At 39.9% G+C, this 16,085-nt stretch overlaps 1 protein-coding gene across 4 annotated transcripts in view; it reads left to right on the forward strand.

Moving 5' to 3' along the window:
- Positions 1 to 16,085, forward strand: part of NRXN3 (neurexin 3) — a 1,027,384-nt gene that overhangs the window by 356,143 nt on the left and 655,156 nt on the right. For 3 of the 4 annotated variants that reach the window (XM_068946691.1, XM_068946692.1, XM_068946693.1), the window contains one exon: positions 5,115 to 5,141. The exons of the other annotated variant lie outside the window; for it this stretch is intronic. In XM_068946691.1, coding sequence (XP_068802792.1) covers positions 5,115 to 5,141 — 27 coding nt within the window. The remainder of the gene's footprint in view (positions 1 to 5,114; positions 5,142 to 16,085) is intronic. 4 annotated transcript variants of the gene reach the window in all.

The raw sequence follows: 16,085 nt of genomic DNA on the forward strand, positions 1-16,085 counted from the left end.
AAGCTGTCAGATATATTCTAAGACCTTAAATCAGCACTTTCCTACTTTCAAAACAGCGAGGTTACCTTGCTGTTGAAATAACAGAGTTTGAGGAGAAATGACCTTAACAGAGCCATTCATTTTCAGTTTGTTTACTGAAAGTCACATCTGTCTCTTTAAGGAGACTGATCATAGCCCAAATGTGTCAAATGAGAACCAAGTCTTCATTACTTGACCCTGCCAAAATCCCTTGCCAGTAAGAGTCAGTCATAAATGCTAACTCTGAAGACCTGAGGAGCTCAGATCTGACTAGTTACATGTCAGCATCCACCCTGAGTATCTAACATGACAGATGAGTGTAAACAAAGACTGTTTTGAGTGGTGAGTTATTTAGTTGTACTTTTCTTATAAGTTATTTAATACTGTTATTAAGAGCTGTGTCTTTCTTCTCTTCTTTGATCTATTCCATTTGATTACTTATTATCATTTGTGTGGTTATTAAGCTCTTTCCTGTGTTGTTTTTTCTTTTCTTTTTTCCTCTTCTGTGTATTTGAGTTGTAAAGCTTTCCCATAGCCCATCAGCCATGGTAAATCAAAAGATGGTATTCAACCCTTCAAAGGCCTGAAGCCTGCGGCCCGCACAGCAAACAGCCCTGAGAACAGAGCGTACAGAGCAGCCTGCAGGGGCTGGCATATCCCACCAACCTCCTCAGCACTCGGTGTCCAAACCAAACAGGGAACATAGACAGCAGACTATAGACAGGAGGACGTGGGTGGGTGTGGGGGTGCTTGCTGAAGAAGATGGGAGGGGAAGGAGGAGCAGTGGTGAATAATTCTCTTTCTTTAGAGGGATGAGGAAATTTTTTCAGACCTTCCCCTGTGGGTGCCCAAGGCACTGCTTTCTGCACGTTGGCAGTGCATCTCAGAGTAGTTTGAGGGTTTGTTATGTGAAGATTAGAAATCCAAATGGGACAGAGATTTCACTGCAGTTGAGAAGGACTCTCAAGAAATGGGTGTGGAGTAGAGGGAGAGAGAGAGAAATAAAGCAAATCATGGCTTGGAACATGCTCAAGAATCATTTCTACCCCTTAAAAATGTGCATAAAGGGAAAGATTTGGCTGGTCAGAGAGGGAGAGTCACCTGCATTTTTTTACCTCCCATGGCTGAGTGGGAAGGTTTACCAGGCCACTGACAGCTATTCAAGAATGTTTCAGTTTGTTTCTCCCTGGCCTGGCTAATCTTCAGGGCACTGGCGCCTAGAATAAATTCTGCCTTCGTGCTGTTAATCTGAGTCAGCATTGCAGTAAGGAAGTGTGGGTATTCATCCCTCTCTCCTTCCTTTTCCTCAGGGGTGTCAAAGACATCTTTGCCTTTCCAAAATGCATGGTTTCTTTTCTCTCGCCTATACACAAACAGAAGAGACAGATTTTCTGTTTTCATTTTTACATATATGCACAGTTTTACACCTAATTTCCTTTTGTGTGGATGATGAACTATTACATTCAAATGTATACCTATTCACACTAAGTCTATTTGACACGCTAAATGTATTTCTTATTAATAATTTTCTTTTTTGTAATCAGTACATATAATGACCCTTGATTTTTTTTTTTTTTTTGATTTTTGGCATAGAAATACATAAATATTTGTTAGCTGCCCTCTAATAGTTATAGGTGGGTGCACAGTCTAACTGCATGCGGGTAGGAGACAGATAAGGAGCCACACTATGACATGGGGTAAGAGACCTCTTCCAGTTTCCCCATGGGAAATAATCAAGAGTCAGTAGCAGCAGTCAGGTGTCAGTTATCTTTCTTGTGCCAGTCTTGCTATTAAGTGCTCTTCCATAACGACCTGTGGATGCTCATCAAAAGAAACAAACATTTTGTCCTCATGCAGTAAAAGTGAGTTTCTTTCCTGATTCGAAGAAACAGGCTGGGGCTTTAGCAGTGTCAAAAAACTTAAATATCACTATTTTGAGGCACAAAGCTACAAATGGTAAGAAACACAGGCCTAATTCCCAGAGACTTCTGTTTGCTGCTAAAGATACCTCCATTCAGAGGATGAATCCCTAATGTTAGCTAGTTGCAGTATAGCTATTAACCTTTTCCAGGGAGAGGATCTTTGGCCCATTTTCCAAGTGATGTGCTCAGGAAAACCTTTTGGCTGAGCACTGAGGAAGCAGCTTCTGATTTACATTAGGAAAAATAATGCAGGAAAGTAACTACTAGGTCTTCCCAGCTCATACTGCTCCCCTTGTACTTACAGGCTGTGTTGTGACTTTACTGCTTGCCTCCAGGTATATCATTCAGTGGCTGTACTGGCAGGTGACTGAATATACAGCTATTTAGGCATACGCATCTTTAAAATCCATAGCAAAGGAAAACCTCTTTTGAGGCAGGAGTGCAGCCAGACCTAAATAAAGCAAATCCCATCAGTATAACCCAATGACAGCGCTGAGAACCCTAGACAAGGGTTACCAAAAGTCTTATTGCCCTGCTACAAGCTCTGAGGGGATCCCAAGCAGTTTTCTTAATTGTTACTGAGTTCCCTGGGCGCTGCTCTTTTGACTACAAAGAAAGACCTGGGTAAACATGTGGGTAAACAGCCAGGGAAGGCATCCTCTGCTCTGGATTCATAGTGGTGTGCTAATTCAAAGGAAAATAGTATTTTCATCCTTTTTAAAAACTGATGTATGAGGGAGAAAACAGCTTCTTATTTTAACAGTTGGAGCTATTGGAGCTAGTTGGAGTTTGGGTTTTTTTGAGCAAGGCGCAGAACTAAGGAAATAAAAAACCCTGAGCTTATTCTTTGAATGTAGCGCCTTTGATTTTGGATACCTCTCTTTTCAACGACTGACTTGAGGTTCAATATAGTTCGTATTTCCAGAGCTCCTGGAACTGCAGCAACTGCAGCTGCTGTAGCTCACATGACACTGGTACCATGAGATTTTAATGTCTTGCTCTACAACACACTTTAAAGTCTTGGAGGCTTGTTAAACATATAGCTCACTATACATTTCCTTTCTTTTGATGACTGCCAAGGTGTTGGAAAGCAACACCCTGACTATCTTCCACTTTTAAAAGAAAAAAGGAGGCATAGTCTCTTAGATGAATGTTGCTTCAGACCAGCCATGTTTCTTTTTACAGCACACTTACTGTTTAGCCCAAACCAAATTATCCTGTTGTTCTGGCTATATGAAATCCTTTGATCTCAGTTGCTTGCACAGTCTCTCTCTCTCTCTTTTTCATTCTCACTGTCTTTCAGGTCATAGAAGAAAGGGTAACTGGTTCCCCAGCATGTATGTCAGAGCTCCCTTACCTCACCTAACTCCTAGAAGGGATATTGCCACCACTGTATGGTGATTGTACCAATTGCTCCAGGGCTGTTTGCTCCCACTTTTCTGTTGCGGTTGACGACACATGACAAACCTAATCGCACAAAACCAAACCCAGATTTTCTCAAGAGAAGTTCTGCCTGAAAACAGACTCTCTCTGGCTGTGCTGCTCCTGATTGGTATATCCCTGATCATTATCACTCTTTATTTATAGACTCTTATTGTTTCTCCTCTTTCATTTTTTTTTTTAAATTGCATTTAGTTTCAGCTGCTGAAATAATTTTTCTTACACCTGTCAGAGTAAACACAAAATTGGTCCAGTTAAGCAGCAAATTACACTCTATTTCTCTTCTCTCCTGTTCTGTATAATCTCTCTTGCTGGGCCATAAATATGACCATCTCTGCTGTTCAAAGCCTTAGGTAGCTGTAGCACGGTGCTGCTATCTGTGGCCTTGATTTCCTGCGAGACTGTCAGCATTGCCTAAGATGCCTAATAGCACTGATACTACAGCTCTCGCTCGATCTTGGACACCACAGTAAAGGATGTTCACAAGGCTCTAGGTATAAATTTAAGAGCTCCTTATGGGCCATATCCGGAGAGATGCTGAGCACTAGGGTGGTAAACGAGAGAAGGAAGTGCTCAGAAGCACTCTAGTTCAGACTCCCCTACCTCCACTTGTTTTCTTTTTCAGACTCCTCAGTTACTGTTTATTAGGTTCCACATACATAGTTCTGTTTTCTTTTCTTTCCATATACCCTTTTTTCCTCCCTCCTTTCCCTGCAACCTCTGAATGAAGCAGGGCCAGCAAAGGTTCCCCGACCTGCCACTTCACTGCCTGTTTCGTCTTCTCCCTGAACGTTACAAGCATCCTATTTAGTCCTAACGTTCAGACAGCAAGATGGGACTGGGCTCTGAGGAACTGGCAGGGCTGGGGACCTTTGAAAGGAATCCCTATAACTCCCAACAAGTAAAAAAGTATTCCCAACCTCCAGAACTAGCTGAAATCTGGGCTGGGCGTTCGTGCGGTTAGCTGTTTGCAAGTGGCCATTTTATGATAGGACACAACTGGGCAGTATGTTAACCCTTTCCTCACCTGAATGGACAGTGGCAAATGTGCCTGTGCACATATTAAAAAGTATTCTGGGCTGGCACAAGGGGGAATGAGAAGAGGGTCTGTCTTTGGGAGAGTTGGAAAGGGTTAAATATTGCACCAACAAATCTCAGGCTGATTTTACAAGTATTCTGTGTTGGACAGATGGTGTATTTATGCAATAACAATATGAATTAATTCAAAAGAAATCAAGTGTAAAGGTTGCCTTTAAACTTCAAGCTTCTTAGAGAAATTGCTAAAGGTTTTTAAAAAGAGAAATGATACTGGAGTATGACTTACATTTGGAGAGAGGTTTTTTTTTTTTTGTGCCTTAGTTGTCAATTTTTTTTCTTGTAATTCACATCAGTTCATGGTCTGGAGTAGAAGATACTCTTAGATGCATAGGTTTCTATAAAAGGAAAATAACTTTCTTTTTCAACATGTGGATATATATGTATATTGGTATATCTCTCAATACATAGCTGTATATATATGTGTGTGTATATATATATTTATGTAACATATTTATAAAGAATATACTGTACATATACACCCACTCCTGAACTTGTACAGACTGTATATAAGTATAAAATGGCCACATCTCTTTGCGTGTGTCTGTCCCCGGAAGGGTGGACTGATTGTTTTTGGATGTCTGCAGCTGTTACCTTGAAGGATGCAATTTCATCTTTCATTTATTTTTCCCCATCTAGACTGTATCAGGATAAACTGTAACGCCAGTAAGTTTTCCCTCAAGTTTCATTTTGTTCTCTCTCTATATATATTAAAAATAACTTTATTTTCTTTGCTGTTTTATAAGCTGTTTTTCTTTTTCTTTTTCTTTTTCTTTTTCTTTCTTTTTGTTAATACTTTAGAAATTGAATGGTTGGGGAGGGATAGGAGGCTGGGGGGAGGAGGGAAGACCTTACAGTGATTGTATGTGAAAATTTTGTGTGAGGTTCCTCTAAGGAGGAGATGAACTGTTATTTCATAGCTTTGCAGAAGAGCACCTGAAGAACCTGATGAGCTGGTATTATACTTCGCTGGTAACCTGTTGTCTTTAGGAAAACATTTAAAGTATGAAATAAGAATAACAACAGGTACTGTATGCACTTCTCCACTACAAGAAAGGCATGTATATTAAAAAAAATCCTAAACCCAAACCCCTACTTTTGTTCAGGATGGTAACAGCTGAACCTGATATTTCTTCAAAGTCATTTTTATATGGGAATTGATTAGAAGAAAGAGAATTAGATCTTAGGTATAGGGTATATTCTCCAAACTGTATTCTCATATAACCTTTTATATAGTATTTACTACTCTTGAGTTTCTGTGATAAATTCCAGATGCATCTTTGGGCCACTGAAAATCCCTTTCAGTCTGTAAGAGTAGAGAAGGGGGCTTAAAATCTCTGTGAAAAATAATAGTATAAGATCATACCCTACTATAGGCTGTGATTGAGTAAATAAAACTTTTCCTGCTATACTTCAAAAGAACTAGTTGAAATTAATGTAGGCCTCAAATTAAAAAGTACTTGGCGAAGTATGGTACTGTTTAGATCCCGAGTGTTCTTCAAGAATTATCTTATTTAAAATCAGATTCCTTGCTGATCTGGCATATCCTCTGTGTTAGATTTTACATGGAAAGATTTATGGAATGCTAAACATCATTTTGGAAATGCCAGAATTTCCAGTGCCAGAATGCTACACCTAACCAGATGGTAGATCAGCTTTCCCTCCTGGTCACTGCCAATTGCTGATTGGCATTTTTTACTCAGTAGCACAGAAGACCTTTGTATAAAAATAGGATCTTTTATGTCCTAAGAGTTCATATACTCTTGCTGCCTAACCACTTGTAACTCTATCTAGACACTTGCACCATAGTTCTCATTGATGTATGTCATCTGAGCAACCATATCAGCTCCTCTGGTATCATCTGATGTTGTTGTCATCATCTTCAACTTCTCATGACAGCTGGCTGTTAAAACCTCGTCCATAAAAGACTGTCTTCAGGTGGGAAATCAGCTTTGGGAGCAAGGAGCAAAGATCTTGTTTTCATGCAAGTCAAAATCTAGCAGTAATCGTGGGAAGCATTAAAGAAAAAAAAAGGAAAAGAGAATGCCAAAATCAGAGCAGTGGGAAGAGAGTCTGAATCCAGTGCTTTTGTTAGTTTCCCTAGAAGCATCAAAACATCTTAAATCATTTTGCTTCCATGCATTTTTAATAGTAGAGGCTGTTGCATTTTTAAATATATTTGTCCTCTAAAGGCTTGCATTTACTTATTTAAAAACACTTTACATTTTCCTAATTTATTTTTTATGATACTCTATGATAGTTTACTTAAAATGAACAACCACACTCCCAATCCCTCCGACACCTTTCCCTGTTGCTGCCTGATGCAGTGGCTCAGGTCATCTGTCCTGCTTTTTACAAGGAAACCTGCTGGGAGCTTATTAATTGAGAAACTGTATACCCTTGCATGAGTAACATTTGGTTAGGCAAGAGCAAACAAAATATCACTGCAACCATTCTTGCAGGCACACTATCATTTATTTGTGCGTAGAGACTTATCCACACAGAGATGGGTCTTCCAGGGTCAATGAGCAGTGTTTTGGGATGAGAATAAATAAACTTGAGGAATGAGTTTCCCAATCGGTTGAAGAGCTTCAGGTCAAGCAGTCACCATTTCTACTTGAATGTAAGGGACCTGGACCATGGTTTTAAAGGTGGACAGAGCTGTACTTTTGGGATCTCATGGAATGTGTAGGTTCAGGATCCTACTAGCAAGATCACAGCGAGCGCTGCAGCTCATGCTGTCTGAGAGGAGTCTAGTTTATTGTCACAGGTAAGCATTTAACTTTCAATATACTCTTAATTTTCATTGAAAGGTGTGAGGTTTTTTTTGTTTGCATATCTTTAGATGCCATATAGCTGATGTCGAATGCTGTTTTCCATCGCTTCATTTCTTCTTGCTCTCTTTGTTTTTCATCACTGTCATCTCTTTGTTCTGGAATGGAAGACTGACACTGTTTCCAAGAACAGGAACATTTCTCACTTTCTCCGTATTTATTTTAACACTTATTTCATCCCCTCGTTTCACTCTTGAAGAGAGCTAATCTGATCTAATCTGTTTCTGCACACTGATAGAATCTGGGGTCCCAAGGGTTAGTTCATTGTTTTGGATCCAGTTAATTTTGGAAAGGTCTTTGACAATAGAAGACACTTAGAGTATGGATTGGTTTTCCCCTTCCAGTTGTATCCCTTCCTGTATTTAATGCCTTAATTCAATCTTCTGCAATATTAATATTTCTTTCAGTAAGTGCTACTGTTGCAACATAAAATATGAACCTATGATGTGTAACTGTCTGGGAGAGGTTTAAAATTTTTTTTTCTATATCACCATAAGTAAAAAGGAAGCCATGCTAACTCTAATCTAATTAAAACGTTATAAAACCAGGTGCACTTATCTGATTCCTAGGGATGTTGCTGTCATTTTAATAAAAGCTTAATAGTACTCTAACATGAAAACATTATTTGGAAAGTGAAGAGGTGTGATTAAACACACACATCATATTTGTGACGCTAGTATCTCCTAATGCCAGTTAAACATAATCAGGAAGAAATGAATGCTTATATAGCCTGAAAACTGACAAGTCATTAGTGGGTCATATTGTAGTGATGAAAGTAATCCTGGTGTCTGTAGCATCTGTACAGCTTAGCTGAGAACGTTCTCGTCTTTGAGAAGTCTAAGATTCAGGGCACTGGTTTGGCCCAGTGCTGCTACTGCACTGTAATACAGAGGAAAGGAAGTGAGCAAGCCTGCCTTTGGAAGGCCTTTAATTCAAGTGGGTGGTTAAACAGCAGTCCTCTTAGGTATTTTCCCAGGTAATAAGATTTCCTCTTCCCCATGGCAGCAACTAGAATGTGAAACATGTTGTCTCGGACTTGCTTGATTCAAGTCCAGTCTCAGTAACCAGTGAAGAAAAGCTCTTGACTTAAGCCTCTTTACTCAGAGGTTGCTTGGCATCCCTACAAAGTAAAGTAGTCCTCCTGAGTTTGTTTTAAAAGGGTGGCAACAAAGTCTATGCGGTTAGCAATTGCAGTCGAGAAGACGAGGACTTTTGGGGTTCCACATGGAGTTCTTCCAGCCACATGAGAGGCAATAGGTGAAGCACATACAAGAAGCTGCTGTGCTGCTCTCTGAACAGTATGTCTTCTGTAGATTAGATTCTATAATTATTTGCCAGAACATCCACATTGTTCTTTTGTCAGCAGAAAATTGGCACAACACTGGAAACTCATGCTTTAGGATTTAGGAGGAAGTGAGTGTTTTATGTTTGTGTTTAATTTTGTCTCAGAACAACCCAGGGAGAGCATCTCTAATCAGACCTTGAATAGTTAAAAGAAAAGAAATAAAAAGCACTAATCAGCACAAACACTACTTACTATGCTAGGTGCCACCCTATCAGTAAATTTTAAACCAAATCACTGAGCCCTAAGGCTCAGTAGATACTGGATAAGGAGTGGCCAGTAAAAGAGGCTCTAGGGATTTGTATTATTGGATGCAGAGCCCTGGATGTAATGAGTGAAAGCTTTTCACAATGTCTTTAATCATCCTTGTCCATACAGTGTCAAGAAGATTAAACTTTTACTATGGCATAATTCATTAATTTCTAGGGGCATAGAGTCCATCCTCTTCTCTTCCTAGATGCTGGGGAGAATCATATAGGGCAATAAAGTTGAAAAGATTGATTTGTGAGCTTCATAAAGCTGTAATCTGAAACTGCATTTTGCCATATCACAAGATCCCTGCATCTCGGAAAGTCTCAAGGGCCATAAATTTGGGCTAACGAGTGGAGTGCGGTATGTGTTTACCAGACTTCAGCTAGCCCTGGCTCCTGCTTAGCAGCAGTTAGCCTTCATCTTCAAGCTAATGCTGTCACATCCTTTGCAAGGCTCTAGTCTGATGCTTCAGTTCTTCTAGTGCTTAGGGAGAGACCTCAGCAGGTCTTCTAAGGTCATCAGTTTGAAGAGATGGTGATGTTTAGAGCAGAGCTTGGCAGAACACTTTCAGTGTTATTTTTAACACTGCTGTGGTGCAACCTAACAGGAAAGAAAACCAACTTTGGGAACTCAAGACATCTGTCAGGATTCAATGCCCTGATTTTGGAAAACAGCTCTGGCAGTTTACTGACCATCTTCCACAACCCAGAAGCTTTTCTTGACTCCTTGCCTCCTTTTGAAAGGTCATCTTTTTGCTATACATTCTTATTTTTAAAGTTTTCAGTCCTGTAGTCTCAGAACCCCTCCAATGGAAGTGCAACTAAAAATGAGAATTATTGTGAAGGGGATAGAGACAAAACTACCCTATAAAGCGCCCCATCAGTCACTAAGCTAGTTACCCATCACTAAATGTTAGAAATGTCATTTAAAATTCTAGAATCCTGGATGCTATAACAAAGATTATGAAATAGGAAACAGCTGGAGGTTGAGGGGGGGTTATTTTGTTTTGGTTTTTTGCTAGGGGAGAAAGATGCTGTAGGTGAACTTTTGAGTAGCCTGGGAAGGAGTTTTTGTGTAGGGTAAGTTTTGAGCTTCCTTTGTCATGTCTGTCTAGGGAAAGCAGGATGACTTGCTCCCTTCCCTGTTGCAATGTCTGGAGGATCTCAGCCAAGGTGCTTGGGAAACTGACTTCGATAGAAAAACTTCTACGCTTCTCAGTTTGTTATTTTGGCCACTTCATTGCTCATTGCATAAACTGATCTCTCTTCCTTTCAGATCAGCTGTAGTCACTTGCACTTTCTTCAGAAAACACCTATAGTCTTCAAAGTTTGTGAACCTCATACTATAGGGCCTAAATAGGCAATACTTTTGCTGTCTTACTGTGAAATTGAAGGCCAAAGGTCTGCTGAAATAGCGTCATCCATGGTCTCCAGGCAGCGAGCACTTGGCCTTTTTTTTTTTTGGTTTCATTGATTTTTTTTTTTTCTGCTTAAGGCACTGAGTGTGAGGAAACTCCGTGTGTGAGGGGTAACATCAAGGAGCTGTGTAGGTGGTACTAAACGTATTGCTTTCAGGATTAAGACATATCAGGCTGTTGACTATCTTAAAATCAAATAGTGACTGTATTAGGACATATGTGCTGGACACCGTTGATAAGAGTGAATGGTGAGAGGATTGTTAATGACAGAACTTGCCTTTCCACAGCTAGGAGCTTTTTTCTGCTCTTAACAGTCTTCATGCCACACGCCAATTTCAGCATTGACTGCCACTGTCCCTCTGCCACCACAACCCGTCACACTGCCTGTCTTCTGCACTGTAAAGCTGGTTTGTCTAGCAAACGTACAGCTGTTAGAAAATCTCTGTCAGGGAGCAAAGAACTGCTGTTGTGCACAGATGCCTGAGCGGTAAGATAAAAGTTTACTTTAAAAATATGCTTTGGTGCTTCTGTGCTTGACCATTGGCCTCTCTGAAGTGAACTGGGGAAAAGTGAGCTGCAGTTTTCCAGTTTATCTCTGAAACAAGCACCTTAGAAATATTTACAATTTGCGCAAGGCCTGAATGAGTCAGAGAACAAGAACCCTTCTCCCAGAGAGAGTCTCACTGGATTGAGCTGGTGCACAATGGTGTGCAATGTATATGGCAGACTTGTGTTGCTGCTGCTTCTTTGGAAAGTTGCCCTTAGCAAACTTTTCACTAGTGCTATCTTCATTCATAAATACTTGTCTTCTGCTCCTCTCAAGAAAAGCTGATTCCTGGGGTTTCAGGCCCAAGCAAAACATTGTGGGCTTCTTACTTCCAGAGAACATGCAATGCCTGGCAAAACTTTTCATGCCACAAGCAGGCTGGGCCAGACGCCATAGATGTGTTTGATAAGTGGTGAAGGTTTACTATACATCATCATAAACCATATTCTAGCTAGTGGAAAATGCAATATGCTGAACAGAGTTTCATTCTGAATGTGAAAGCCTCATAGGAAGCCTTAGAGAAATTCTTAAGTCATTTTGCCAGTGAAATCTCTTTTGACTTTTGTCACTTCAGTGGCTGTGATATTAAACAGTCATGTGCGCACACGTCATTATGGCAAAATAGCTTTTTCCTCTTAGTGAATTTCAGAGTCTCCAAGCCTGATCATGAATTGGAGGTCAAATCACTGGGTACAGTTGTAGTTACGTCCTATGTTCCAAGGATATGTTACTGTTTTGTTTGCTCATGAATGTGACCTAGAGGATCACCAGCAAGCATGAAACAAAACAGGGAAAGTATTTTGCTGATTAATTGTTAACCGAAGACACAAATAGAGTAGGTTCAGGTATGGGTTTAATTGTCTGTTAAGAAACTGTTGACATGCTGGCATCTTTTGGACTAGTGTCTTCTGTTCCCCCTTGTTTGCAGGGGAATCTCATTTGAAATTATTCAGCCCACTGTTTAAAACAGGTAGGGAAAAGATGAAGTGTACCTTGTTTTACTTTTGACTCGTATCAGCCTCTTTCAAAGTGAGAGCTGTTGCCACCTCCACTAAGCCATTAGCACCTTTGGAACTTCCTAGTGGAAACCTGCTTCTAGCAGTCAAGCATTTAAACAGAGTTACAGTCTCCAGTCTAGCATGGTGCTCCTCATGCGTTCTTTGAGTTTTGTGATAGCTTAAAGGAGGGAGGAGCTTGGCAGGTGGGAGAGTAGTTGCCAAATCAATCTGCTGTGTGCAAAACCACAAACTTTCTAAGCTGAGTTGGGGGAAGATCTCATGCTTTTGATATTTCATTGTCTGCCTCCCAAGCCTTTTTGCATGCATATAAGGATTCTAGATTGGAAACGCATTCCCTCCATTCCAGCTGAGGCTAATGCTGACATATGCACATAACTCACTTTTTAACAGAGCTCATAATAGTTGAAAATCCATTTTATAGTCTATCTGATACAGCCCATAGACTATATATACCATTTCACTCACATACTGTTAAGTGAGGACAGTAGGGGTCCTGCCTCTTTCACTATGCACTGGCATATACAATTGAAGATGTGTGCATCTCATTGAGTTTATAATGGCACAAGGTCTAATCTGAATAAAGTGGGCTTTCGCATCAGTGCAACAGAAAAGATGCTAGGTGCAAATGCTACTAAAATTCCATTGTCTTTTTTAAAAGCAGAAATGTTTCAGTTGCAAAGAACCTCTCCGAAAGGACTACGGAAGTGTGTAATTATTTTTCCCTGTAGGCTTGTAAGGTGAGTTTTCTCAGTAGGATAGTGAATGAAGCCAGGAGTTTATATAACCTCTTATGAATTAAATATCCACTGTGGAAAATGGCATCAAATATCATATAGTAACTCTGATACAGCTTGAAAGGGGAGAAGTGTATTTATAGATGACCACTGAGATTTCTGGAGGTTGGTATGCAGTTGCCCAAATCATATAGAGGTGGTTAACAATATAGTGTAATATTAATTGCATACAACCAATTACATGGTTACCATAGCATATTCTTCCACATCCTCCATATCTTTCATGTAAATACTCATCAGGGTTAGTCCTAGGTTTATCAAAATATTGATGATCTACGTGTGGGTAATATCACTGCCATGTTTGCTATGGCCAGAACATTAGCCTCATTTAGTTCCATGTTTTGTTATACTAAAAAGGATGGAAATTTGTCACTTCTAATTTATTATGTTACAATATTTTGCTGCTTAGGATAATTTTAGATTAAGAGAAATATCTATACACAGGCAATGCCAATAAAATTGACCAGTTTTCATTGTAATCAAAGTTTGTAATATTTTCTCACGGCTCACACTTTGCATTATTTCAAGCATACTAAAGCACAACAGAGCACATGGAGCATCATGGAAACTATATGCAAATGTAAGATGTTCTCTGCATAGCTCTCATGTAGCTTGTTTTCCTGAATGAGCCAAAAAGATGATCAAGATCTTAGGGGTTTTTTTTTCCTCAAGTGCAAGAGGAACTCAAACTTCCAGTGTGGCAGACTCACTTGAGGGTGATGGTGTCTATTGCAGTTTCCCACTTACAGAGTGACTGCTTTAGCAGCACAGCAGTATTTACAGGGCATACAGTATCCAGCAAGGCTGTCTGGAGAGACTCATCTGAGTCCAACTGTCTATATGTGTGTTTTTAGGCTGTGGGTGTCTGTACCCTGTTCAGGCGAGCTTTCCTGACTCTTCTGGTCCCTGATGTGCCTGTTACAGAGGTGGCTGAGCACCATCTCGTGGCGCAGCTGAGATTTTCTAGTTTTTTCTCTCAGTTCATGTGCTGAGCAACTCAAATACCTCCACAAAGCAATATGATTGTATGTTTGTTGTGTCGATGGTTGTAGGTATGTCCAGGGTGTGCTGGGGAAGGTACTAAAGAGGAAGAATATGCTTATTGACAGAGCTGGAGGCAAAGGTTTTAAATGCAAATAGGTGCCTGATGGTAGTACTGGGCTACCATATCAGTCATGCTCTATGAGAATAAAGAACCTTTTGTCAAGTGTGGACTGTACCAGAGGCCTCTGCTAATCAGAAGAGAAAACAATAGCTTGCTACTGTGCTTCCTTCAGTTGGTCTTTTTTCCTTTTGGACAAAAGCAGCTGATGCTATGGAGCTGGAGGTTTTGAGCTTAAATGCTCTGAACAACCCAAGAATGGAGTCTGAGGGCACTCTTCAGCCTCTGCTGATCTGTGACTAACATTACTATTCTGTGTTGCTGACAGCTGCAAAAAATCAAACCATCTTAACTTCAGTATTCCTTTCCAGAGTTAAAATCCACATAACTTACTGTATTTGAACTGATTGTGCTAGCTGCACCTGTTTCAAAAAGTGTAGCACACAAAATCCAGTAAAAAAGCTAAGGGGATCTTGAATGAAAAGAACATACTTATACAAGCATGTCCAAAATATTCTTATTAAAATGTATTATATGAAATAACTATAGAAAAATGTAACACCCTCTGAGATTAGAAGCTTCACAGAATATATATAGAACTGATGTCTTTTCTAATAGTTCGTACAAATATGTGGATAATCCCTTAAAACAGGAACAGTTTAGAGTGGTTGTGGAGCAGTTGAATGGTAGATGGGCTATGAAGGTAAAGGAAGTATTTATTAAACCCTGCTATTGGAAAAGCCATCAGTGGTGCTTGCATAGCTGATATTCAGTAACTCTTAGGCTTGAATTAGCCTTAAATTCAGAAGCGGTTACGACTGTTAAGTACTCAAATGTCTTAGTTTCAGGTAAAAACCTTGAAAGCACATAAACTGAAACTGGGTTCTAAAGGACTGTAGCAGCCATATGTGACTATGGAGGTTGTTAAAAACTGAGGTTAGCACTTGGAAGACGTGATATTACTGAAAACCCTAAACCCTCAACTAAGGCAGCTGGGACTTGTCTGAGAAATTCTGAGTAGAAGTTGTTAAGCAAATAGAGATGTAGTCCATTTTTAACCTTATGTTAGAATTGCCTTTGATACTCATTTCATAACAAAAAAAAAGTTAAATGTCTTTAAAAAAGGTACTTTGCTTTACCATTAAATCTATCCAATGGAGTCAAGGTATATCTGAGAAATCAATGTGTTTTACAGACACACAGACAGTGAATCTGGCTAGGGAGGTGTTTGAAAACAGCATGGAGGAACATGCATTCTGTGATTTCTTTAGGGAGCCAAATCTGGAGAATGTTTCCTACCAAACTGCAAAGCATTAGCGTGGAGGGTAGTTTGTGTTCATAATGTACGTTTTGGGAAGGCATTCCTCTGAACAGGTGCCAACCAGTTCCCTTGCTATGGGTAACAGGAAAGTAAAAGGTATTTCCCTGTTTCAAGTAAACTGATGCATCACAGGAAAATATTTCTTGCTTATTTTGAGAGAGTTCTATTCCTGCTGTCCTTCCAGCCAGCTCCTTTTTCCAGTTTGCTCAAATGGAGTTAAGTACAAATCTGTTCCTCTCTGTTGCATCTCTTTTTATAGTTTTCAAATGTCAATTATTTCTGTGCTCTAAGGGGAAAAAAGCCCAACCTTCTGCCTCCTTGATTGCTGAAACTATGCTATTTAGTAGTTAACTCTGTTAGTCAGGTAAGATTTTTTTTTCTGCTTTAGTTCTAATTTGCAGAGGTACTGAGCATATTCAGCCCCTGTCAACTTTCACAGGATTTTAGATGCTCAGCATTTGTGAAGAATCCAATTTTAAGGCCCTTATCCTGCAGAGGTCTACTGTCCAATGATAAGGGAAAATGTTCGGAGTTGAAAGTTAGACAAGGGAGAGATGCTGTATCATTTTTTTCCTGCTGTGGAGTGAATGCAAAGTATTTTGGGACAGATCATGGCTTCATGTGAGCAGAGGCCAGTCTTCGTGATCAGATCTCAGTCTTGGAGATTTTTTTTGCCTAAGTGTAGTAGAATGCAATATAGCTGGTGGATGAGGTTTCTCCATGGGATTTAATTACTATGTCCTGACAAATGAACTAACCTGAGAAGACTGAGGCTCTCAGTTACTTTGCTTTGAATCCAAAAAAGTGTGTTAACTTGTGACAGACTTACCTCTGGAGATCTGCATCCTGTTTAGATTCATTGCCCAAATATGAACATGTTTGCAAGTGAGATTTCTGGTTTCCCTTCTTTTGATTGGGCTAGAAATGCAACAGAAATATCCTTTTCCTGGGAATTTTGGGAATGCAGAGCAAGGACTTACAG

The sequence above is a fragment of the Struthio camelus genome, chromosome 5, assembly GCF_040807025.1.
Source record: "Struthio camelus isolate bStrCam1 chromosome 5, bStrCam1.hap1, whole genome shotgun sequence".
Classification (NCBI taxonomy): Eukaryota; Metazoa; Chordata; class Aves; order Struthioniformes; family Struthionidae; genus Struthio; species Struthio camelus.